General features: G+C 43.9%; 1 protein-coding gene across 4 annotated transcripts in view; it reads left to right on the forward strand.

Moving 5' to 3' along the window:
- The window catches only part of MRC1 (mannose receptor C-type 1), a 78,612-nt gene that overhangs the window by 40,643 nt on the left and 11,481 nt on the right, over positions 1-26,488 (forward strand). For 3 of the 4 annotated variants that reach the window (XR_008310121.1, XM_053263477.1, XM_053263478.1), the window contains exons 17-26: positions 4,464-4,627; positions 7,783-7,850; positions 8,942-9,042; positions 12,483-12,625; positions 14,498-14,612; positions 15,667-15,821; positions 19,721-19,823; positions 20,883-21,112; positions 22,820-22,985; positions 25,822-25,971. Coding sequence is in view for 3 of the 4 variants with exons in the window: in XM_053263477.1 (XP_053119452.1) it covers positions 4,464-4,627; positions 7,783-7,850; positions 8,942-9,042; positions 12,483-12,625; positions 14,498-14,612; positions 15,667-15,821; positions 19,721-19,823; positions 20,883-21,112; positions 22,820-22,985; positions 25,822-25,971 (1,395 nt within the window). In the remaining variant the exon portion in view is untranslated. Of the gene's footprint in view, positions 1-4,463; positions 4,628-7,782; positions 7,851-8,941; positions 9,043-12,482; positions 12,626-14,497; positions 14,613-15,666; positions 15,822-19,720; positions 19,824-20,882; positions 21,113-22,819; positions 22,999-25,821; positions 25,972-26,488 lie in introns of those variants that run through there. The other variant, XM_053263479.1, reaches the window with a different exon arrangement.

The raw sequence follows: 26,488 nt of genomic DNA on the forward strand, positions 1-26,488 counted from the left end.
AGCCCAAAGTATGTCCGACTTTAAAAATCCTCTAGTTTCAGCGGCTTTTGAAAAGAAAAAATCCAAGGCTTCTGTTGCTTCTCCCTTGATGTGTTGAGTGGCCATGCCAGTAATCCAGCTTTTCAAAACTCAATGAAGGGGAGTTTACATGGGCTTTAGATATGCAGAATAGATGTAAACTGAGCCTTTTTGTCTGAGCTGATTGTCCTTTTGTCTACCCTGCAATTTTTTTCATGATAGAGAGAAAGCTCTGATGTTTGCTTTAAATTTCCCTGCCTCTTAAATCGTCTGGGTGTGTGTGTATGGGGAGGCATGAGGTGATGAAGGCAGTCACTCACAAAGGCAGGGGTTAAGCATTCTGCTGTTTGATCTGTCTGCTTGGCAACTCGTCATGCCATTCTTCCATTTTTAGCTGTCAAACTAATAACATCAAAAGCTCACTCACTCTCCTCTCTGATGTGATTTGTGATTAGTTGGAGGAGTAAGCCAGTGGGAACGCACAGAAAAAAGACCTGCCAGGGATTGCGGAGAGGAGCCGACCCTATATGAACTGTCCATTTAATCCTCCAAATTAAACATCTTGCGAATCTGTTGCGAAGCAGATTCGCTCTTCAGATACCCCGCGGCATGAAGGCATGTGTGATTAACTCCTAGGCTAACTAGTGATGGAGGTGAAATTAGTGGTGCAATTTCTTAACTAGCAGAAATCTCCCTTTGCTTTTCAAGCACTGCAGGAATAAGTGCTTCCAGTAGAGCTTCTTCTGCCCTGATCACTCAGAGTGAAACTAGAAATGATGGTGACACTGTACATGTGCCTCTGCCATTCATTTGTCAAAATTAGGAAGAGTCTATGTTTATATGAAAAGGATGGCATGAAAGAGAGTGAAATTCATCCCCCTCCACCCTCTCACTTCTCTGTGCTCCATTGCTTTAAGCCATTTTCTTCCAGCCCAGCTCCAATACCAGAAGTGGACTGGATGGGAGAAATTGTTGTTCTCAACGGGGGCTACTAGTAGGTACTTGAAGGACTCCCGGGGAAAATCAAATCTTGCCTTCCTCTTCATTCTGCAGCTGTAATATTTGTTCTCCATCTGAAGATTGCCAGTTTGAAACCAAGATGCTCTCAGCAATGTGTTCACTGCAGAAGGGGAGGGAGGAGGCCGAAGAGCCTCCTCTTCTGCTCCTGTTTGGCTAGCTACATGCTGAAGCTCAGCATTCCCTCCCCTCAGCCTGGCAGACAGACTTCACAAAATTAGCACTGTATAAACTTTCCCCATTAATTTCAATAGGAGTACTCATGAGGGACTTAGTCATTGTAACTGTAACATTTACATTTGTACACACACACACAATCTCTATGGGATACCTAAGCTGAAGGTTTGCAACACAAGAGGTACACCTGTCAAAACAGATTGGGAACCCCTGGCTTGTAGCCTCAAGACACACCTGTTCTCTCAGGCTTTTAATGGAAATTAATTTTAAGCTGTTTGTTTTTATCCCGTGAATTTTTAAAAACTTTTTTATTCTATAAAATTGTTTTAATTGTTTTTACTCTGTTTTCTATTTGTTGTTTTTAAATTGTGTATACTGCCTAAAAGTGGTATATAATAGAGATGTGCAGTTAGACCCGGTAGACCAGACCTCCAATGTGGGTTGCCGCCCTAACTCCAGAGCAGAGTGCTGGTCTACCTGCTGATTCCAATTTGTAGAGCTTTCCAGATTTCCCTAGAAAAAGAGGCACTTGAATCACCCGAATCGATTTGTGTGATTCGAGGGTAATTCATTGAGACAGCTGGCCAAGCTGGATATTTTCAACTAATCAATTTGATGATTCTTCAATTTAATTTGAGCTCAAATCAAATTGCAAATTTGAGCCACATGGGTGGCTTTCCTAACAAGGGATTGCTGGGGAGTGGTGGTGCTGGCAGCCAGGTCGGTAGGCACTTTAAACTACTTTTCTCACTGTCCCTCACTCCCCTGGCTGCCCATCAGGGGATTCCCCTACCCCTTGTTTCTAAAGTGGAATCCTCACCAGATTCCCCTTTACAAATATAGCCACTCAGACCATTGAAAAGGTTCAGTCAAGTGGATCGGACTGGCAGGTTGGTTTTACTGGATCGGTTCGGTGGTATGCAGTTCAGTTTGAATTCAATATGAATTCAAACCGAATCACGATTTCTGGTTGGTGCACACACCTAGCTGTTAGAGATAGACCAAAAGTGGCAGTTGGAAGTTATCAGTTGGAGGTTTGCTTTTGCCTGATGATGGCCAGGGAGAACTGGTGTATGGAATATAGGAAAACCTGAGAAGGGAAAAAAGGTTGAGGTCAACAAGAGGGGACGCCCAGAGAAATACTAAATGGAGAGTGATGGTTTTCAGGGCAGTGTGCTGAGAGCTTTCTGAAGTGACACTGATAAAGGGTCAGTATAGAAGTTACAGACCGACTTCCTGTTATCAGGAGAAAGATAGGAGCTCTGAAAAAAAAGGGAGAAATTGGCAAGTGGAACTTAATAGTGGGAGTGACTGGATCCTCACAATGAAGCCACAGCCTTAACAACCTTATCAACTTGTGGAATTCTCTGCCACAAGATGTGGTGACAGCCAACAATTTGGATGACTTTAAGAAGGGTTCATGGAGGAGAGCTCTATCAACGGCTACTAGTCGGAGGGCTATAGGCCACCTCCAGCCTCAAAGGCAGAATGCCTCTGAGTACCAGTTGCAGGAGAGTAACAGCAGGAGGGAGGGCACGCCCCCAACTCCTGCCCGTGGCTTCCAGCGGCATCTGGTGGGCTGTGTGAAACAGGATGCTGGACTAGATGGGCCTTGGGCCAGATCCAGCAGGGTTGTTCTTATGTTCTTAACCTATCTAGAAGGCAGCTGGCCCTGTAAAGTTATTAATAATACTAGTTTAACCCATGCACCCCCCTGCCACAACCCCCCTCACCTCAGAGATGTCTCCACCCTCACCTGAGCCACACTCCCACTCCTCCTCCTCCATCCTGTTGCTTCCATCCCCCTCACCCCTCTTGGTCACTCTTCCATCCCTTTACTCTACCCCCCTCACCCTTCTTGGTTGTAGCTGCAGCGTTGCTGGTGCCTATTGGCCAAGTTGCAGCTCCCTATCCCCAGAGACCTCCCCACCCTTACCTGAGCCCTGCTCCTCCCCACAGGAGCAGCAGCAGTAGCAGCAGCAGCTGTTGACTGGACCCTTCCTTCCTGCCGCCACCACCACCATGGCCTCTCATTCCCCTCAGGCCGCTGACAGGCCCAGGCTCATCCCCTGCCTGCCTGCCTGCCTGCCTGCCTCCCTCCCTCCACCAGTGTCCTCGGTAGCCCCAAACAGCAGCACTGGTTGACTGGGCCCTTCCTTGTTGCTAGTAGGCACCACCATGGCTGCTTGTTCCCCTCAGGCCACCGATAGTCTTGGGCCCGTCCCTCGCCCTTCCTTTTCTCTCCCCCACCCTTCCTGAGTTAACAGATTTTGTTCATCTTGTCTCCTCATCTAATTCACACAACAGCAGCCTCCTTCTCCTGAAGGGGCTCTTTCCTCCCTCACAACCCCTCTCTTCACAGACCCCTGCCTACTATCTTCCAACCAATAACAGTTGACAATCAAGAACATCTTCCAACCAGTTACAGTTGCATTCCAACTGAATTTAACCATCACAGGCTCCTCCTCCCTATCTGCATATGGAATCCCCACTGCCCAATCCCCATGGTGCCACAGGCTCCTCCCCCCTATCTGTATATGGATCCCCACTGCCCAATCACCATGGTGCTTCTGCTCTCATAGGCTCTTCCTCCCTATCTGCATATGGAACCTCCACTGTCATATCACCACAGTGCTTCTGCTCATGAACTCTCGCGAGAGCTGCCACACATGGAATTAGCCATGGGTACGCCTTAAAGAATTATAGAGAGAGATTCTGCAACTAAGGAAAGATAGGAAACTATCCAAAACCATTTAAAAAGAAACGTTCTTTAAAAACCTTTAAAGAGCTTTTTAAAGAAAAAATGTTTTGATAGTTCCCTATGTCTAAACCAGCTACTGGTAAAACTAGTTCTTTGTTTATAGGAGTGCCAGCTCATGGTTATATTGGTGGCAGCAAAGAAAAGGTGCTTTTGTCACAGAGCCTACTTCCCAAAAGAAAAGTAGCTCTTTCTAGAGTGAGCTGGCTGTGGCTATGGACAATAGATGGGGTAAGGGCGGGGGGTGCTGTATCTGTGTGTATGTGAAAAACTAGAGAAAACATGGGTGCATGGAGGTTAATTTGTAAACAACACATGAGACTGTAAAATGTGATTATTCCTTTCATGGCATGGGAATTAAGACAATTAAAGTCAACCTTAACTTACATTGTCCATGCTTTATTACTTCATGAGGGAATGGTAAACTGTTTAACTCATTTCTTAAACTTAAGGTCTCTTTAAAGAACATCTGTCTGTGCTATATTTTTTGCAGTTTTTCAGAAGACCAGTGATGGATGGCTCATCAATGGAGACAAACAGTATTATGTCAGCACTGATCTTGTTCCCATGGAAAAAGGACGGGAGTTTTGCAAGAAAAATTCTGCAGAGCTAGCTGTCATTGAAGGCAACAATGAAAGGAGGTTCCTAACTAAATATGTAAGGCAGTCATTTATTATTCCTTAGTATGTCAGACATGCAGTTTTATAAGAAACTAGCTGGGCTGGGCACAGAGTATCTGCGCCTCCGCCATCTGCTTCTCTTCTCCACCCCGCCCACTTCTTCTCCGCACCCCCTGGCTGGCACTTTCTGGCTGGCGGGCTGGCCAGAAAGTCAGGCCACCACCTCTTCCTGGCCGCCCACCAATTCCTAGCGGCCGGCCTGGCCCGCCACCACCTCCTGCTCTTGGCAGCCGGCCCACACTGGCCCACCACCTCCTCCTTCTCCTGGCAGGGCCTGGCCCGCTGACGCCTCCTGCTCTCAGCGGCTGGGCCACGCCAACCTCCTCCTCCTCCTTCTCCCAGTGGGTCCCACCCCGCCATCATCTCCTTCTCCCGGTGGGTCCTGGCCTGCTGCTGCTTCCTGTTCCTGGCGGCAGCCCGGCCTGACCCACTGCTGACACCATTGTTTCCCCGTCCCCATCTCTACCCCCCAGGCAGCTGCTCTCATGAGAGCTGCCCCGCATGAGATCTGTGATGGGTATGCCTAGGAGAAATAAATATACAGATTATCACATTTTGAAGCCTGTAGGCTCTCCATCTGAATTAATTTTATTTCTAAGAAATCAATGGAATAATAGTTGAAGGGCTATAACCTTGATTACCAAATGCTTGAAGCCTTATTAAAGCATTATGCTGTATGTGTGTTCAGGTGTCAGAACACATGTATATGTTTTGTGTGAATAACTGTACACATGTTCATTTTTAAAGTGAATCTGGGCATAGGACCCCTCAAGTTCAGGGTACAGATTGGAAGTGTACCGCTGTGTGTATGCTGAACATGACATGAATAATTGTGTGTTCAGATCTGTATGTGCATGCACATACACATCTACACAAGATGTGTGTTGAACATAACATGAATAGGAGTATAACAGGACTTTCTCTCACCGTGAGAGTCAGTGTGGTGTAACTAATGAACCTGGAACAGGGACACTCAGATGAATATCCTTCTCCAGTCATAAAGCTCATTGAGAAAGCCAGGGCCAGTTACAATTCCTTGACCTAACCTACCTCACAGTTTGGTGTAAAAATACAATGCAGGAAAGGGAGCCCCATGAGCCAGTTTAAACTCCTTAAATACAAATATGAAGACGAAAGGAAATGCTTTGCATGTGAACAGCTTAAAGCCTTTCGCTGGCCACTTTTGGAAGGCATGCTTCTCAGTTAACATTGATATGGCACAGCAGTGTTGCCATTTCTTTGTGTGTGTTTTTCTTAATCGTGAAATGCCACAATCATGGTCTTCACTTAGAGCAGGGGTCTCAAATGGTGTCTGTCCTGCAGATGTTGGCCTACAGCTCCCATTATGCCTGGCTAATAGCAGTTGTGATTGAGTCCAGCAATAGCTGGAGGGATGCAGTCTGAGATCCTGGAGAGCAAAGCTATATATTGCACATATACAAAAGGATGAGAGTGTTTAATTTTCTCTCTCTCTGCTGTTTCTCTGCTTCAAGTCACCTGCCAACCTCCAGCCAGCTTTCTTTTAGGGATTTAGAAATAATAAACTATTGCTCCTAAGGCCCAATTCATTGAGGAGTTATTTTTTTGTTGATATGTTTGGAGAGCATTTATTTTTGTTTATTTATTTATTTATAAACCTTCTGATATGTGTAGCTCTAGGTGATGTACCCAGTTTAAAACACAAGTATAAAACAGAGTTAAAACAATTACGCAGAATAAAAAGTTACTTTCATGGGCATAAAAACGATTAAACAATTTAAAACTAATTTCGGTCAAAAGCCTGAGAAAGCAGATGTGTCTTGAGGGTCTTCCTAAAAGCAATCAGAGATAGAGATGCTTTTATTATGACAGGGAGCATATTTCAAAGCCCTGGTACAGTCATGGTGTTTTAAGGTCATTTATTTCCAGAAATGGGCATAGCTTACTATCAGCCAAAGCTGAGAAAAAAGTGCTCCTGGCCACTGCCTCAGCCTGAGAAACCAGAGAGTTTTGGATCCAGGAGCACTCCCATACTATGAACCTGATCTTTTAGGGTGTGTGTAACCCAATCCAGAACAGGCAGATCTAAACAAATTCTTGGATCCTGACCCCCCCCCCCACAGCCAGTACCTCCATCTTATTTGGATTAACTTCAGTTTGTTATCCCTCATTCAGCCCATTACCACCTCCAGGCAGGCATTTAGGGAAGTTATGCCATTTCCTTAAGAGGTCGATATGGAGCAATAGATCTGGGTGTCTTCAGAATATTAAAAACACCCCAAGCCAAACCGCCTGATGATCTCTTCCAGCAGTTTCATGTAGATGTTAAAGAGCACTGGAGACAGTATGGAGCCTTGTGGAACTCCATACTTTAGCTCTCGCTTTGCTTTGGAACAGTCTCCAGTCAACACCATCCGGAATCTACCAGAGCGGTAGGAATGGAATCACTGTAAAACAGTGCTACTCAATCTCACCTCCTTCAGGTGACCCAAAAGAATACCATGGTTGATGGTATCAAAAGCCACAGAGAGATCCAAAAGGAGCAGCAGAGTCACATTCTCTCTGTTGATAGCCAATTGGAGATCATCAGGCTGACCAAAGCAGTCTCATCTGCATAGCCTGCTCGAAAGCCAGTTTGAAATGGGTCAAGATAATCTGTATAATTCCAAACTGTCTGGAGCTAAGAGGCCATCACCCGCTCAATCACCTTGCCCAGCCATGGAAGATTAGAAACGGTTCTGTAATTAGCTAACTTTGAGGAATCCAATGCAGGTTTCTTCAAATAATGTCTAATAATAACCTCCTTAGGGCAAGGAGACATCCTGCCCTCCCTCAAAGAAGCGTTTATATTTACCAGACCCTCTCTGATAATACAGTTACAAGATGAAATGAGCTAAGTTGGGCAAGGGTCAAGAGAACAAGATGTAGAATGTACAGTCTGAAGCAGTTTCCCCACATCCTCAGGAGTCACAAACTGAAAGTGATCCAATCTAATCCTATAAGAGAAGTTGCTGGACACCTCCATAGTAGATTCTGCAGTAACCATGGAATGACATTAGCGTGGGCCATTTTTTTTCTGCAGTAACTTCCTGAAAACATAATCCTTATTGTATGAGAGCATGTCAATAATATATTTTCATCTTCATGCTTTAGATTTCAAAAACTGAACAGGACAATTCTTACTTCATTGGTTTACAACTGAGTATTGATAAGGAGGTTAGGTAAGTAAAACAAAAATACCACAGTATTATGTCACCACTTCTTATATTCATGCCATTTAAAAAACAAACACTGTAGAGTATAAGTGCTGTATAAATAATTGATCATATTGTTCAGAGGTCTTGCTTCAGATTATTTTTATTTATTTATTTAAAATATTTATACCCCGCCCTCCAATACACTACTGCTCGGGGCAGCTCACAACAATAAAAGTAATAAAATAAATCAAATTGAGTAAAGATAAAAGTCAGGTTAAAAATCACAATTAGTTTAAAGTTCAAATTAAAAAATATTTAAAAGCTAAAAAACTGAGAGTTATAAAACTAAAGAACCTACCATATATAAAAAAAATGGAACATTAAAAAGCCTCCTTAAAAAGGTGTGTTTTTAGTTGTTGTTTTTAAACACTAAGGGAGGAAGCATGGCAAAGTTCTTCGGGGGGGGGGGCATTCCAAAGCCGAGAGGCCACAAGCAAAAAGGCCGTCTCTAGTCCCCACCAACCGGATCTCTGTTAGTGGTGAGGCCATGAGCAGGGCCTGAGACGACGAACAGAGGGCCCTGGCAGATTCATAGGGGCGAATGCGGTCCGACAGGTACCCCAGTCCCAAGCTGTGTAGAGCTTTAAAGGTCAAGACCAGCACCTTGAATCTAGCCCGGAAGCGGACTGATAGCCAATAAAGCTGCTGCAGGATGGGTGGGGTACTCATGAAATGACTTGCACCCACGAGCATCCTTGCAGCAGCATTCTGGACCAGCTGAAGCTTCTGAACAGTCTTCAAGGGCAGCCCCACGTACAGCACATTGCAGTAGTCTGATCTGCATGTTACAAACGCATGAGTGACTGAGGTCAGGTCCAACTTCTCCAAGTAGGGTTGCAGCTGGCATGCCAGCCGTAGTTGGTAAAAAGCGTAGTTGGTAAAAGGCAATTATGTATCTACATTTCCCCTCCACACTCACTGAAATGGGAGGGGGCAGTGGCGAGGTCAAGCTGTATATTAACATGAAATGGAGATTTGTGTCATACCAAGATTCATTGTGATAACTCAAGGCCATGTTGAGAAGAGATAATATCAATGAATATTTTGTTTTTAAGCTGGATGGATGGAACTCCTGTGAAATATGTCGCCTGGTCACCACATGAACCCAACTTTGCAAACAATGATGAAAACTGTGTGGTTATTTACAAATCAACAGGTGAGTGGGCTTGACCATTGTCAATAGATTATATTTTTGAGTATAGTACAATAACTATCTATGTACTACCATGTTCAAAACTCTGCTGGGCTGTGAGTATAATGGAGCAGTGTGTGACTGATCTTCTTTGCACACATTTGATGCCTTTGGAATTTCTGCTGATGAATTTCTGTGTTTTGCTTTTACTGTCTCTCTGCTAGCCCCAATTCTCTTGTGCTGTTGCTGTAATGGCATAATGAGCAATGAGTTGTGCCTTCAGAATGGGTTTCTATTAGTTTAGCAGCTTTTCTGTCACAGTATACTGGGCTCTAGGTGGGAGTGGTGATTCAGAAATATAACTGAGCCTTGGAATCCCAGTTCTGCAGTTTCCTGAGTGCTAAAATTCACAGTCAGAAGAATCAGCTTCTGCTGGTGCAGCTTTAGTTGGGCTGTATGATTTCAGCTTCAGATCGTGTTTGGGGTGGGTTGGTGGCATTTTCAGTGCCACCCTCTTGGGGAAAAATGCAAAGCATTAAAATATGTGATCCCCTACCTGGGATCTAAAATGGTATAACCCAGAAAAAGTGCATAGATGGTATCAGAAGGGAAAGACAAGGGTGGGCAACCCTTACCCTAAAAATTTCCTGCCCTTCTCTGACTGAATAAGAAAAATAGTATGTGGAACGCAAACTTGTTTATGTCAGGGTGAATTGCAGGGGCGTATCTATAGGGGGGCGGGGGGGCACATGCCCCGGGCGCCACTTGAAGGGGGGCGCAATTTCTTAAAATTAAATAATTTTTTAAAAATGGCCACCAAAAACAAAATGGCCACTGGGCATGCTCAAATGGCCTCTGTGAGGCCCTAGGGCATGCCACGCCTCGCAGAGGCCATTTGAGCATGCACAGTGGCCATTTTGTTTTCAGTGGCCATTTTAAAAATAAAAATAAAAAAATGACCACCGCACATGCTCAAATGGTGCCTGTGAGGCCCTAGAGGCCAGTGGGAGGAGGGGGAAACTTTGCAGACCCCCCACAGCCTTTAAGATGTCCCCCGAAGGGGCTACAGGTAATTTTTTTAAAAAATTAATATAATATGTCACTGTACACATATTCAGATTGGCACTATGTACAGAGAATAAGGGCTTGTGAATACTGAGCTGAAGTTTATGAGCTAAGATTGTATCCATTTGCTCTTACTTTGCTTCTTGTGATAAGTGAGTTAAATTTGATGTCTTAATAATATGGCTATTAATGGTCAGTTTGTCTTTGAATCAATGTGAAATCCTTAGTATTAAGGCCCACTGGGAGTTTCTTGCTCTTTCTCTCATTTTTACTGTCTTTCTGAAATACTAGAATATATTCCAAGCAGTGACACAGTTTACTCTGCATATCATTTAATTATTTTCAGAGTATCTGGGAAAAGTCAAATTCTCCATTTATTTTTAAAACTTATGTAATTGTGATGCTACAATGCATAGCAGAGAATTAGACAGGAACTTCTTTTAGTTTTTCCAAGTACAACTCCACATAATATTTGGGGATTTCATGAGCCCCAGCATACTGAAATTTGTCGTTTTCCAGCATTTTAACCTGAGCTATCCAAACAAATTCATGATAGCCCCACAATTTGGATAGTTTTAAAAAATAAATCTGAAGTGGTAGATAGGAGCTTGACCACATGTATGATATTGGTAATTTTTGTAATTTTTCAAATTTTTAAAATAAAAGTTTTCTGAAACATGTGTGTCACTCAGATGTATGTTGGGGTGCGGCGGGGGGGGCCCAATTTCAGTGCTTGCCCTGGGCACCGTTTTCCCTAGTTACGCCACTGGTGAATTGTAATATGCTAGAGCTTACTAGCATTACCAACACCTACCACTCTGCTTGGATTCCATGTTGTCTCTTCTTAACCCATCTCTGTATCTGTAGTATCCTCTGTAAATGCTACACAATGTGATTCTTCTGACTGTGAATTTCACTGATCAGGAACCTTTAGAATTGAAACTTCAAGGTCTGTGAATCCGGACCAGCACTTCTTTCCACATTAGGTTCTTGACTGGGAGCATTAAAACTCCACTCATTTCTGGATGTGCTGGTTTTTCTGGATCCATTTTAGTCTGGCTTGGTTTGAGGGCCGAAATTGTTTTCATTGGTCTGGGGCACAATCTACAACAAGATAATGACATCTTTGGCTCCTCATTCTCTTGAACCCCAGAGAAGTTTTTGATACTGTCAGTCATAGTATCCCTTTGGATGATCTTTCTTTAGTTGGAGTTGTAGACAACATTGTGGAGATAACAAAGAGCCTGGACACCATGTTGAGCTGAAACAGAAACTAACTTTAATCTTCCCTTTCAAAACCTTCCCCTTCTCCCCACACAGTGCCACCTAGTGGCCCTGAAGTGTATACCAACTATTACCACAGTCATGATCCACTGGTTCTGCTCTTACTTGTCAGGTAAATTCCAGAAAGTGGAATCTACCTGATTGTTCAGCGTCCTGGCATTTGTACTATGAATGGTGTTCTGCAGGTTTATATTCTTGTCCTCTTTACAATCTACATGAAACTGCTGGGAGAGGCCATCCAGAGTTTTGGAGTTGGATGCCATCAGTATGCAGATGACACTTAGCTTAAACTTCCATTTTCATCTAATCCAGATGCCATGTTCTATTCAGATTACTTTACTCCAAGAATTCAAAACATCCCCTCCCTTATCTAGACTTTTGTGAAATCTTTAGATAAAAGATTTCGCTGTGAAAAGTTCTCTAGACTTTTGTGAAATCTTTCTCTCCAGCAAAGTGCTGAACCTGGGGCTATTTAGTTTAGGGAAAAAATGACTGCGGGGAGACATGAGAGAGGCCTATAAAATCATGCATGGTATGGAGAAAGTGGATAGAGAGAAATCCTTCTCCCTCTCACATAACACTAGAACCAGGGGTCATCCCATGAAATTGATTGCCAAGAAATTTAGGACCAGCAAACGAAAGTATTTTTTTCATACAATGCACAATCAACTTGTGGAATTCTCTGCCACAAGATGTGGTGACAGCCAACAACTTGGAAGGCTTTAAGAGGGGTTTGCATAACTTCATGGAGGAGAGGTCTGTCAACGGCTACTAGTCGGAGGGCTATAGGCTACCTCCAGCCTCAAAGACAGGATGCCTCTGAGTACCAGTTGCAGGGGAGTAACAGCAGGAGAAAGGGCATGCCCCCAACTCCTGCCTGTAGGCTTCCAGCGGCATCTGGTGGGCCACTGTGCAAAACAGGATGCTGGACTAGAAGGGCCTTGGGCCTGATCCAGCCAAGGCTGTTCTTACGTTCTTAATGTCAAATCTAGTATATGAAATCTGTTCAATATGATGAATAGTTTTTCTAAATCCAATCCACTCACTTAGATGTGTGGGGTTTTTTTTTTAATGACGAATTACTCGATTTCAGTCACTTGTTCTTTCATGTTCAGGTCTTTGGAATGATGTAAATTGCGGTTACCCACATCCTTTCATATGCGAACGACACAACAGTTCTGTCAATGCAACAGTTGCTCCTACAACGATGTCTGTCCCAAGGGGATGTCCGGAATCATGGCTTATGTTTGAAAATAAGGTACTATTACCACTTTCTTGTTCTAAAGCAGCCCTGGGAAGCAAAAGGGAAACACACACACATACATGCACATGCTTGTGTTACAAATGGGAGGGAAAGAAAGATACCAATAGCTGAGATTAAATAAGGCACAACTTTATTGAAAGAATATGGCATATATACATACATAAGATAAGACTAATTGGAGTAGAGTGAGAATTTTAACCCTTCCCCTCAATGAGCTGCCCCTGGAGATTGGCATGGATAGACCAATGCAATGTCCCCCTGGCACATCGAAACTTCATCTTGAGCTCCACTTGAGTTGGAATCTATCCTCCTTGCAGAAAGAGCCAAGTGTGAAGTAGCTTTCTCATATGAGATGCCGAAAAACTCTGCTGATTGCACATACCTTGGCAACAAACCTAGAGAGCAATCCCACTCTTGAGCACCTCCATCTATCCAGCTACCCCTCCTTACTTTAGCTGAGTTGGATCTTCTAGGCACCTTCCCGCTCTCACCATATTGGTGCCATCCTCCATGTCCATACTGGTCTCCTTGCTAAAGTTTTAATTAAAAAAATGAACCATAAACAAAAGCCAAAATGAACCAGACAAAAGCATAGCATACAAGCTGCACCCCAGAATAAACAGCACCCAGTGGAAGGCAAAAGACAAACTAGCCCCAAAGGCAAATTGGAGGTAGCCTTAAAAATTCTTTCCTGGCCCCTATAAAGAGTGACCAGCCAGAGTCCTGTGTGCTTCTTTTCCCAAGTGGGTGGGTCAGTTGAATATTCAGAGCCATGCAGTGGCAAAGAGAGGGCCCGTGTTCAATGCATGAACAAAGGTGGCCCCTTTGCATCACAGTCCCTCCCCCCATGGCACAAGGCTCCCAACTCTCTCATGGCTGTGCCACACACTGCTCCCACCGCCTCTCGCCAGTTTCCTCCTGGTCAGTGGGAAGCAAGAAGGGTCCATTTGGGAATTTTCTGATTCCCATAGCCAGGAGGAGCCTGGCGAGGGGGCAGTGGGAGCGGCGAATGGGGGCGGCATGGCAAGCAAGTTCGTGGAGTGGCAGCAGCATGAGTGGCTGGCCAGAAGGTGGGGAGACCAGGGGAGAGGAAAAAGGCAGCCCCAGAGGCAGGGCGGCCTATGTTCTTTGGACTCATCTGCCCAGTTATAGCTCCACCCCTGCAGCCCTGTAGTATGATTAATATAATGTTACCAGCAAGTTAAAGAAAAGGTGTCCTGAGTTTGCTGGGGTTTAAAAATATCAATATTGGACTTTCGGATGGACTTTCCTCTGCCCTCCATATCTTTCTGGATGTTTCCAGCCTTTATTTCTCCAGTCACAACTTCTTTCTTGCTATGTCTGCACAACTAGGAGTCTGTCTTCATTGCACGTGTGTGTCACCATCATGCCAGCCACGTGTGCAGAGTAGGCCAAGACAGCACAGCTTCATTAAGCCTTCTCCCAAGGAATGTGACCTGCACAGCTTAATGCAATTATGCAATGGGGGTGGTATGTGTGGAGAGCGAGAGAGCGCACACTCTATCTATCTATCTATCTATCTATCTATCTATCTATCTATCTATCTATCTATCTATCTATCTATCCCTGGTCCTGTCACTCTTCCCATCTTTCACCAGCTATGTAGCACACCTGGGCTCCTACTCAGCACAGTAAGCAAGGGAAGGGGTTGTCAATAGGCCTTGAAAAGAAATGAATTGGAGGGGCTATACATGTAGGTTCACATCTGCTGACTGAGTTGCAATGTGGCAACTTAAACAAATGGGGTTGCTTCTACTCCACTTGTTTGAGATGATGAAACCCATAAATATGCTCAGATTACTTTTTTTTATTAAACTGTTGTTCACTTTCCTTTTTTTTTTTTAGTGCTATAAATTTTTTGGACTTAAGGAAGAAGAGCAAAAGAGTTGGGGTGATGCACGAACAGTTTGTGTACGTTTAAAAGGAAATTTGGCTACAATAAGTAACGAAAGGACCCAAGGTATGACATCTTCATGTCAGTAGACGAAAGCTCAGCTAATACTTGCAAAATATCACTTTACCTGTTTTGTGACTTTATATTTTTTTGGAACTAATATGCCATTCACCTACTCTTATGCCAGTCTGTCCCAAGGGGATTTCCGGAATCATGGCTTATGTTTGAAAATAAGGTACCATTACCACTTTCTTGTTCTAAAGCAGCCCTGGGAAGCAAAAGGGAAACACACACACATAACCATGGGCTCCTTGGAGGAAGAGTGGGATATAAATGCAAAAAATTAAATTAAATTAAAATCCATCTCATTCTATATACTGCCCTACAATGCCAATAAAACCTATTATTTTAAATGGAAGGCTATACTGGTAGTAGAATATAATGCAGGGCTGGGCAAACCTGTAGATGTTTGGACAACATCTGTAGTCCAGATGTTGCTGAACTACAACTCCCATCATCCTGGATTGTGGGTGGGGATGATGGGAGTTGTAGTTCAACAACATCTGGAAGGCCAAGTTTACCCAGTCCCAATATAATGAGTAACATCCACACCAAGTTAGTTATTATAAAAGCCCATTAAAATCAATGGGATGACTAACTTATCTCAGTGATTTCAATGGTGCTTAGTCATGTCTAATTTAGTCAGTAAATTAACCCCACTTTTACCTTTCCTCCGCTGATTACATCAAGATTAAATAAAATAAATTTGAATTACGTAACTGGGTAAGAAAAGTGTACAGTTGCTTGCAGTATGGGAACCACGCAATATCTGAATGAGACCTAATGCTCAAACTTTGCCGTTATGAAGTATCTAATGCCAGTCAGCTTATTTCCCATCACTTTATCTGCACCCTTAAATCAAAATATCAAACTTCCGCTTGTGGTTTTCTCATAGTCCTAAACTCTTAATTTTATATCTGTTTCAGTATAATGTTCAAGCCTTTCTCTTTCTCCTATTTCATTCCAAAATTCTGTGCTACAAGACAGTGTATTGAGGTAAATGCTGTGCCTCATTTTCACAGAAAGCTGTGTCAGCTTTCTCCCCCCTCTTTTCTTTTAGCCTTTCTCACTTCCCATTTATATAATTTCCAAACGGATGTATGGATAGGACTAAATGATATTAATCAGGAGCAAATGTACCTCTGGACAGATGGGAGAGGAGTCTTCTACACAAACTGGGCCAAGGGTTTCCCATCCACATATGATTCAGACAGGGTAGGTATTTGATTACATGTTTTGCTAACTTTCTTGTATGTTAGGAATGCTGCTGTTTCACGTCTAGTTTGTTTAATCCTCTTTTCCAGTCTCGGGGGACAATCTGCAGAGCTCAAGGGCGAATGTGGAGGAAGCAGTTCTGGGGAGTCTGTTAAAGACCAGGCCTGACTTATACACCAAATATGCTCATTAGCTAGTATACAAAATCAGGTCTGGCCCACAATGTCATCAAGTTCTTTATATGGTGACCCATGTTGGATCTGGGCGCAAGGAAGAAAGGAGATCAAACTAGTCCTCAAAGAGGTTCAATGGGCTTTATTGAACATAAAAGGCTTAACAACAACCTAGCAAAGTAGAATTGCTAACAGTATTAAAACAGAACATCTAGCCAATACCAATATCCCACCCAGTGTGCCTAACTAAATTTATGTGTGTGTAATTAAATCTTCCTAGAGTCTAGTACAGTTTAGATACAGGCGGAAAATGAAAAGGGGTGGGGGGGAAGGCTGCGGGTTGATAAGGTTTTGGGGGAGATCAGAGATTAGTAGAAGGGAAAAGGGGAAGGGAGCAGGAGAAGGGGAAAAGATGAAGGGAATTCCCAAAGTTTGTAGCATATTACCAGGATCCGAGGCTGGAGGCTGGAGAGAATCACTTCAGTTGAAGGAGTGAGGCACTGGCAGAGACAGGAGCTCTGCAGTTGCTTCAGATCAGGCAGCTAGGGCAGCGGAACTCAGGCATTGCTGTAGTTTCTGTTCATGAACAGAGTTCCTGCTTAGCCCCGCAGCTTTAGCAGCAAACTCTGGGAAAGTGTGTGAGCAAAATGCCCGTAGGCACAGAACTGCTGCTCTCTGTCTCAAAGCCCCAATCTTTATAGGGTTTTTCTCTTTGATCCTTGAATAGATCTGTTCAAAAATCTTCTCTTTTCCTGTATGTCCAAACAGGTGTCAACTTCCACCTTCTGAACAAAATCTTAATTATTCAGGATATCAGCTAGTCCAGGGATATCTTTGGATTTCATCTCTGTAAATTGCGTGCGCTCAGGAAGGGAGGGGTGGGGAAATCTGCATCTTAAGATGCTGCAAATTACATCTTGGCAGTCTGGTCCCCAGAAGGTGTGAAAATTCAGGGTTAGTACATGGAATTTGTGGAATTGGTCCTATTTGGTGTCAGTCATTTCATTATGTACCTTTATCCAGAGTTTTGGTTGTAATTGAAAACAAGAGAATATTTAGAGGAACATACATGTGTGTGAGACTTGTAGCATTAGTGAGGTGAGAATTAAAGTCTACAAGCATCATCTCTGTATCCAGTTGGCTGGGTGAACTTCCATGGAGACAATACAGTTAATTGCTGACAAGGATTTAACACTGACTTCTTGTAACAGGAAAGGAAGGGAATCAGCCCCCTGGCCCCTTTCACAGACACTTGGTAGCCAGTTGCAATTTAGCATATGGATTGCTCCATTGTTCCCTTGTATATCCCATTTTAACAACACAATGCCAGGTTCCTCCTTGCTCCTCACAGAGCAGGGAACAGCATGCCAGAATCTAGGTTTGACTTCATTTCTTGATATAAAACGAAATCAGATACAGGCCTGTATTCCGGGCCTATATTTCACCATACTTCTGAGTTGGTACCTCTGGTTATGATGGGTTATGACCGTCCACAACAAGTCCCTGAGAAGTAGGAGACATGCAGACAGGCAGAGTCCAATCTGAGGTCAAGTTCATAGGTCTTGATCTTGGGCAGAGTAGGAGACAGAGTTCAGTCAAAGATCAGGATGCTGGGCAGTTGGATACAGGACTTTCAAAACCATGGAGAGTTCAAAGGGAGCAGACTACTTGCTCCCATGTGTGGCAGGTTTCAGCTGAGCTATTATGGTACTTAGCCTGACCAACCTTTCTAGGCATTACCCCCTTGCTGAGGAGTGGAGCCTTAAAAGAGAGGCTTCTGGTGTGGAGCCTAGCCTAGCATTGGTTTCCTCTCTGCTATCTCTTGCTAGGCACATTTTCTGCATTGATGAGTGGTCATTGGAGCATTAAACCCTTGGGTGTAAGGAATGCTGCCCCTCTGTGATAAACAGTTCAGGGGTTGCAGTGTCTGCCACAGGAGGTCCCTGGTTATTGGCTTAGGCTCAGTGTCAGAAGCCAAGTCAACATCTTGATCTATCTGACTCAGGTGGCCTCTCTGCCTCCACGTCCAGATTACTGCTAATGCCAGAGCCATATCTGAAGATAAAATCACACAGTTTGGTGGGGGGCGGGGGGGAAGGACATTGTGAATGGGCAAAATTATTCAAAAGGAAAAGCAAGTTACTGGCTGCACTGAATCGGAAACAGACACAGGTGGCCCTCGTTATTCGCAGAGGCTGCGTTCTGGCCTATGACAGTGGATAATGAAACCATGGATAACAAAACCTTAAGTCAATGGGAATTGAAGGGGTAGGTTCCAGAGTCAAGGAAAATGACCAAAAAATGACCGAAAAAGATAGGGTAGAAGCAGAAATAAGGATGGAGCACAGCACTGTACCTTGGCCATCTCAGAGGGGAATCCAGCAGGCAGGGAAAACCATTTGCGGCACCAGGGGAAAAAATCGGGGGGTGGCACAGAAGGGGCAAAAGGGCATTTATGAGTGGGCAAGCTGTGACCCACATATTAGATTTCTGAAACAGATATTGGGGGGGCGGGACTAATTGTCTGAGATTGCGCTTGCCTCCTCCCGCCCCCTGGAGCTGCCCTAGAGGGAAACAAGAGTCGGGGAAACAAACAGGCAGGTAAGGATGATGCTGCCAGTTGCCCAGGCAAAGCACAAACCCAACCCTGAAGCTTTTTTTTTTAGCCCTGCCAGGATGTCCAGTCATGGTGTGGTGGAGCCCACCAAGGGATGGGGAGGAAGTAGGCCAGCAAACCTGAGGTAGGAGGAGAGGGTTGTAGACACACACACAAACAGGCAGGCAAAGTCTAATCTGAGATCAAGGTCTTAATGAACTGGTGCATTTCCAGACACAGTTGCTGGTTATTATCATTAAAGCCTTAAATTAATTATCATTAAAGCCTTAAATTAATTATTAACTGATTTTAAGGTGTTTTAATGTAAACCGCCCTGAGCCTTTTGGAAGGGCGGTATAAAAGTTTTAATAATAATAATAATAATAATAATAATAATAATAATAATAATAATAATAATAATAAATGGCTGGAGGCCAGGATACCTTGGTCCTAATGTAGTGCCCATATAGTCCTGCCTGCCTACAGAGATCAGCAGAGGGAGGCCCTGCGATGTGTCCAACCATCATCACAGGTACAGTTGGTGGACACAAGAGAGGGCCTTCTCTGTAACTGCACTCAAACTCTAGAACTCCCTACCCTGGGAGAGCTATCTGGCTCCCTCCATCATGGTATTCCAGGGGAGGCTCAAGACTTTTTTGTTAGACCTATGGATGACCTGAGCCATTATTTTTCCTTTCTTCCATTGGCTTATGAGCATTGGCTAAAGAGAACTGGTTTGATCTGCTGTGTTTTCTTTCAGTGCTGTATTTTTGTATCTGATTTTTATGTTGTGTTTATAATTATATGTACAATGTAAGATGCCTTGGGCACTTTCTAAGATGGAAGGGTGGGGTATCCATTTTTATAATAAAGAAATACTGGATCAGGGAACACCAATGAGCCCAGACTGGGTGGAAGAACCTGGGAGGACATCATAGTCTTGGGAACCATTCAGTTTGCAGCCTTGAATGTTCCCCATAAGTGCCAGCAGAGTATATATCTGAAGGTTCCTGATGGTTCCTGAGCAGTTGCTCCTATGTGGTTAAGAACATTAACTTATATGGTCAAAAAGGAAAGGAATGCATTTTCTCTTACTATTTTTGGTTGTCATCTAAAAAAAAAAAAAAAAGGAAGACTGTGTTGTGATGAGAAGCAGACCTCTCAGAGAAGCTGGGACATGGAGACATTTTCACTGCTCCACTAAGAAAGGCTTTATATGCCAAACAAATACAGGTGAGTACTCGCGCCAATCTGTTAACCCCCAATTAAAATAAAATAAAATCTTATGCAAAGTTTTATTTTTATGTCGATTATTTTCTATCTGCTCCATCAACCTCCACAAAGAGACAGACCTTTTTTCCCTTCTCCAGATGGGCCAGGTAACAGGATGATTTATGGGCTCATAGAATATATTTAGAGCCATGGCCCTTGGTTTTTCACAGTGAGTTTAAATCTGTGAGATTCCCAAAGTTTGCCTATGAACATCTGAAACTGGACCCTTCAACTGAGTCAGGCCATTTGTCCATCTTGTTCAGTATACTGGCTGACAATGTCTCTCCGAGGTTTCACATGGAGAATCTTTTCCAGCTCTATCTGGAGATGCTAGGGATTGAACTGGGGCTCTTCTGTATTTTCTATATGTAAGATATGTGCTGCTCTTCTTTTTCTTCTTTGCTCTTCTTTTGCTTGTCTTCTTCTTTGCTCTTCTTTTGCTTGTCTTCTTCTTTGCTCTTCTTTTACTCTTCTTCTTCGCTCTTCTTTTGCTCTTCTTCTTTTTCACTCTTCTTTTGCTCTTCTTTTGCTCTTCTTTTTAACTGCAAATATGTTGATGTTTAAACTTATTAATGTGTTAGTTCCTTGGGTACACCTAATATTCTAATTCTAATGTTCACCTAATGTATGAGGCTCTGGGCTCCTTGGAGGAAGAGCGGGATATCCATGAATGAATGAATAATGTTTTCACCCATTACACATATGGCACCATCTGAAAATGCAAAAAATGTAGTGGACAAATTTTGCTCTTCAAAGTTTGCAGGAAAATTTGTATTTAAGTGTGTACTTTGAAGGATATTATTGCACCAGATATTTGGAATAGAAAGACTTGGGGAAAAATATATTAAAATACAGATTTTTTTTCCAATGCTGGAGAAAAAAACCTGAGGATTTTTAGTTGGAAAATCAAAAGAAATTGTGCAAAGTTCAGTCAGCATGGAAATATAGATTCATCCACTACTTGCCATGATTTTGATTTAAGAGTACTGCATTGGATTAATTTCTCTTGTGCTTTTGCAGACCCAGAATCTTCTGTCCCTGCATCAACCACTCCTGTACAATTTTTCCATTATAATAATGGTACCTACTTCTTCAGAGAAACCAGAATGACATGGAAGGATGCCCAAAAAATCTGTGAAGGAGAAAATGCTGACCTAGCTAGTATCTTAGATCCCTACAGCCACTCACGCCTCTGGCTACTCATGTTAAAATATGGAAAGCCTGTGTGGATTGGCCTCAACAGCAATGTGGTAAGTGTGTTGCATTGTTGTCCTAAGGATGCATATTCTGATAATTCTCATTGTGATTTAGAATCAAGGTTTTAATCTTCTTTCTATGTGCTCCATTAACCTCCAAAAAGAGACTTTTTCTCTTCCTTCTTCAAATGGGCCAGATAACAAATAGTCTTCATCTCAGCTCATCCAAAAGAATTAAATTAGATTAGATTAAAGCTTTTCTCCAAATGAGACACAGATAAAGGAGAATTTGACTAGGTACACCTTCCAGTGCACTGAATCAGTGACAGTAACATTGCCACATCTCATACTACAGTGACAGCCTGCCTAGTATTAACTGTGAACTGCTGCCTCTTGGTGGACAGTGTGGAAAAACTAGAATGAAGACAGCTCTTTGGCATTATTATCTCAACACAGATTTTAAAAAATGAGCTCTTATAAATGTGTGTGCTCAGGCCTTCAGAACAAGCTGGTCATGCTTCTGGAGGCCATTAAAACGCTCATTGGGAATATTTGCACTTGGTGGATTCAGGCTGAGCAAGGGAGAAAAAGGAGTCATCCAGCCAATGAAGAAAGCACTTTGCCCTTGTGAGGAGGCCACCGCATGTTCATTCCCAGTGCCGGCCATGCCCTCTGCATCGGTGTGCTGACACAGAGGGAAAGGGTATGGCTGGCACGGGGTAGCATGCTCAGATTCAGTGGCAAGGGACAGGGTAAGCATGGCAGGGGGAGATCGAGCAGTGGGGACAGGAGGTGCCTTGGCTGCTCCCAGACCCCATGGCCCAGGGACCTTTGTCCTCCCCTGCTCCATTGTCCCCACACACCTGAGGCTGAGATGAACATATCTTATGTGGGTCCTGCACCACATACTGTATTTGCCTGAATCAAAGACTAGGTTCTCCCCCCACTTGAAGTTTGTTCATGTTAGAAATTGGGGGTCATCTTAAATTCTGAGTCCTCTTCCTTAGGGGTGAATAAGGGTACAACCTGTATTTAGCCTCTGTTTTTTAAGGGCTTCTCTTGAATTCAGGGTCATCTGATATTCAGGTAAATACATTATGAGGTTCAACTCATAATGTGGCCCATACCACATTTACCAAATGTGGCCCATACCACATTTACTTCTCCATTACAAGCATGCCGTAAATTAGTTGGTAATTAGTTGGTAACCCCTGCTAACTTGGCAAAGAGGCACCTTTTAACGTGGTGATTCTCTTTATTTAGCAGGGGGAGAGCAACTGGCCCTATCCACCCCGCAGCACAGTACCTCCAGTGACTGTTGCTGGTGTCTATCTTGTGATTCTTTTTAGATTGTGAGCCCTTTGGGGACTGGTGTCCATTTTATTTTTTTTTGTTATTTCTCTGTGTAAACCACCCTGAGCCATTTTTAGAAGGGCAGTACAGAAATTGAATGAATGAATAAATAAAATAAATAATATGGCAAAAATTATGGCAATGATGATAAGTATACTGCTTTTCAACAAAAAAAAGTTCTTAAAGCAGCTTACATAGAAAAAATAACAAGAAGGTGGTCTCCTGTCCTCAAAATGTTTGCAATATAAAGAGCAACAGAAGGTAGATGCCACCAACAGCCAGTGGGAAAGATGCTGTGACTTGGAAGAATAAGTACCATTGCTTTCCCTCTGCTAAATTCTCAAATGAATTGAAAGTGATAATGAATCAGTCTTCAGTACCTCTGACTCAGCGCGTGTTGACTTTTAGACTGATGGACAATATACATGGATCGATAAGTTCAAAATGAAGTACACTAAGTGGGCTGCGGGGGAACCAAAACAAAAATTTGGTTGTGTTTATCTGGATCTGGATGGAACATGGAAGACAGGATCTTGTAATGAAAATTATTTTCCACTCTGTAAACGTTCTCTTGGTAAGTAATTGAAGTAAGTAATGTATGCTTTTCATTCATTGTTGTTTCAATTATAGACAGTAATTCCCCTGGACTTCTGGGCCAAAGTTCAGGGCATCCACACCCCCTGCCCCCCCCATCTTCTTTAGACTGTCCTGGGTTGCTATGCTGGGTGGCCAGGTGTGACCTTTGCTTTACAGAAAGAGTGGGGAGTGGGATGGGAATATCTTAAGTTGCATGTTGAAATGTTTTTTCTAAAGCATAATTGCATAAATATACCTGTTCTATATTCTTACATTCTTGTGAGTTCAGTCCCCTCAAGAACCCACGTCCCTGCTCCCACTGCAAGCTAAGCATCATTTTTTATCATGTAGGTTCTTGAGGGCACAAACCACACCACCCAGGACAAAATAAAGATGATTTGAGGGGGCCCAGAGGGTGTGGAGGCCCTGGACTTTGGCCCCGAAGTCCAGGGGTAAGAGTGTGTGTGTGTGGGATGATGCTTTACTTGGGGAGGGAGGACTCCAAAGGCCTTTAGGTTCAGGCTCCAAAATTACCTAGGTGCACCTCTGATTATAGCACCTAAGAAGTGGGTATTCAGGCCCTTTTGTCATGAATAACATGGTTTTTGCATTTCATCAAGCTTTTCATCAGCCACAAAGATGGCACTGGGTTTGCCAAGTTAGGCCCTGACAGAGGAATGATGGCTGACCCTCAAGAGCCTAGGGGGGGAGTGCTGGGAGGAAACATCAGTGACTCAGGTCTCTTGTGTCACGGCTGCCTTTTCCACTTGCCTCCCATCCACAGATGTGAACATCCCAGAGATGCCTCCTCCTGTTTGGTGAGGGGACTTCCTTCCAGAATAGCAATAGCAATAGCACTTACATTTATATACCGCTCTATAGCCGGAGCTCTCTAAGCGGTTTACAATGATTTTAGCATATTGCCCCCAACATTCTGGGTACTCATTTTACCGACCTCGGAAGGATGGAAGGCTGAGTCAACCTTGAGCCCCTGGTCAGGATTGAACTTGTAACCTTCTGGTTACAGGGCGGCAGTTTTACCACTGCGCCACCAGGGGCTCTCTGGAACAAGTCTGGGTTCTGGTCAGAACCCTCTGCAACAAGTCTGGTCTGGAGCCTCTGGAAGGAGGGTCTTTTTGCCGAGGGGAGGGAGGGAAGGGAGGGGAGGAGGAGACTCAGAAGTGACGTCTTCCCCTTCCTCTCAACAAATGGAGGGGAATGTGCAGTGGCATCTCCTCCTCTTCCCCCGCCATCTAAAGTACAAGGAGGAAGAGCTGCTGCTGGTGCCTCCATTTCTCTCTGCCACTAATTCACCGAGGGGGAGGGTGGGAGGAGCTGCTGACCCCGCTGCTCCCTTTGCTGCTGCTGCTGTATAATCCCCCCCTTTCCCCTTATTTCCTTCTCATCAGGTAAACGGGTGGAGGAGGAGAAGCACCAGGTGGGCCATGCGCAGGACTTGACGCTTGGCACCTCCTCTGATTAGGCAGATAAAGCAAATAATATTTTTTTTAAGGGGGGGGGGAACACCCTATAAAGGCCTCATTACAGAGTGGGAAACTCTGATTAAGTCCAGAGGCAGATATGAAATGAATGCCAAATCTTATATTTTTGAAATGAGTGCTTTCATTGCTTCTCTATTGCAGCACACCTCTGTGCAATCTCTGAGATGTTTGCACAAGGCTCAGCACTTAACATTCTGCAGACTAAGATGTTTCACTCGGCTGACATTTTATGATTTAGGGCTGCATTACACATGTTCTGGTAGACCCACACTCCCACTTTTTAAAAAATTGAAAACTTGTCAGTGCTAAGCCTTTCCCCCTTGGGTGGTTTTCTCGGGTCAAAATCACACTCTCGCACCTGTGCTCTTACCCAATGGACTAAGGAGACATGGTTGGTGCATCTCTCTCATCCTTCCTGGAGAGAAGGCAGGTAAGAAGGGGGCTGATTTTGACTGGGATGGGGGAGATTTTCTGTGTGAAAAAGGTAAGCACTATTTCCCTTCACAGCACTGCTCTGAAGGACTTCACAGCCCTCTGCAGCCGTGTTTCAATTTAAAAGAAAAACAAACAAACCATTGGCAGACTAATCATGGGTGTCCCATTACTCATGTAATTTGGCCCTAAGGGCTAACTTACATAAATGGCAGAGGAAGTAAAGAAACTGTTCCTCGACTATGCTACTTCAGGTAGTATAACGTGACCAAATGCTCTTTCTGATTAAAATACAGCCAAAAAACGTCCCGCAGGTATAGGACTAGAGCCCATAATGTGTTAAGTTAGCATGTGCCAGGAATTTTTGTTGTCATGGGAAAACACATTTGATCCTGGTGTGATACTGAGAATCACTTAATCCACAGTTTCCTGTTTCAGATGTCACTGTATTTAGCTTTGCATGTAGCTGGGCATGGAAGAGGAAAGGGGAGAAAGAAGGGCACTATGGGTCAAAGCACAAATGATGGGGGAGACTCATGTTTAGCCTGTGTGCGTGTGCGTGTGTGTGTTGCTCAGATACAGCCATGGCATGGCGGGGTGGGGTGGGGGACTCATTGCTCCTTTCTCACTCATTTGTGATTCATCAGATGATATCTTGTTGGATCACCTGAAACAGGTATATGTTACTGCTGAATATCACCGCATCATAAGTGGCTGAATCAGACATCACCCACTAGTGCCTACTGTGAAATGAACTATTTAATGTACAGATAATAGTTTGGATATCCATAACTGTGCCTTCCAGATTGTCAAGATTTGTTCACATTCCTCATGGCAAAACGTGTGTGTGTGTGTTTTCTTAAAAGGTTTGAATTGCAAATGACCTTGCTTTTTTAACAGTGAAGGCGCCTACTGAACCACCTCAGCTTCCAGGAAAGTGTCCAGAATCAGAGGAGAAACCTTGGATCCCTTTCCGTGGCCACTGTTACCATTTTGAATCCTCAACAAGGATGTCTTGGTCTTCGGCCTCTTTAGCTTGCTTTCGGTTAGGCAAGTATCACTATTCATGGGATGCAAGAAAAATCATATCTGCATAATTACATGATGATCTATTATATTAATTCTCCTGGGTGTGCCTTGGAATGTGTGTCCCAGAGCCCAGCTGATTGGCTGGGGGGCGGACGCGCCTGATTGGCTGAGACGCACCCAGGAGGATTGGTTGCCGCAGCGGTGGCCCGGCCATGAAGGCCAGAGGTAGCGGGCCCAGCCTGGCCTGGCCGCAGAGGCAAGGCCCAGGACGGGGGAAAGAAAGTGGGTGGGGGGAGAAGTGGGGAGGATAGGTGGCTGGGCATGGAAACAGAGACTGGGGCAGAAGAGCAGAGGGAGAGGTAACTGCCGGCCCCAAATTGCGCACAGATGCACTGTGCAGGGTCGGCTAGTTTGCCATTATTACTTAGGGCGAGCCGGCATTTTTAAGGGCAAATGCATAAAATACCCAGTACAATAAGATCAGAGCAAAACATACACCTAAATGTTGCATCACTCAGTGCTTAATCCTGGGGGTGGG

This window comes from Hemicordylus capensis, chromosome 6 (genome assembly GCF_027244095.1).
Source record: "Hemicordylus capensis ecotype Gifberg chromosome 6, rHemCap1.1.pri, whole genome shotgun sequence".
Lineage (NCBI taxonomy): Eukaryota > Metazoa > Chordata > Lepidosauria > Squamata > Cordylidae > Hemicordylus > Hemicordylus capensis.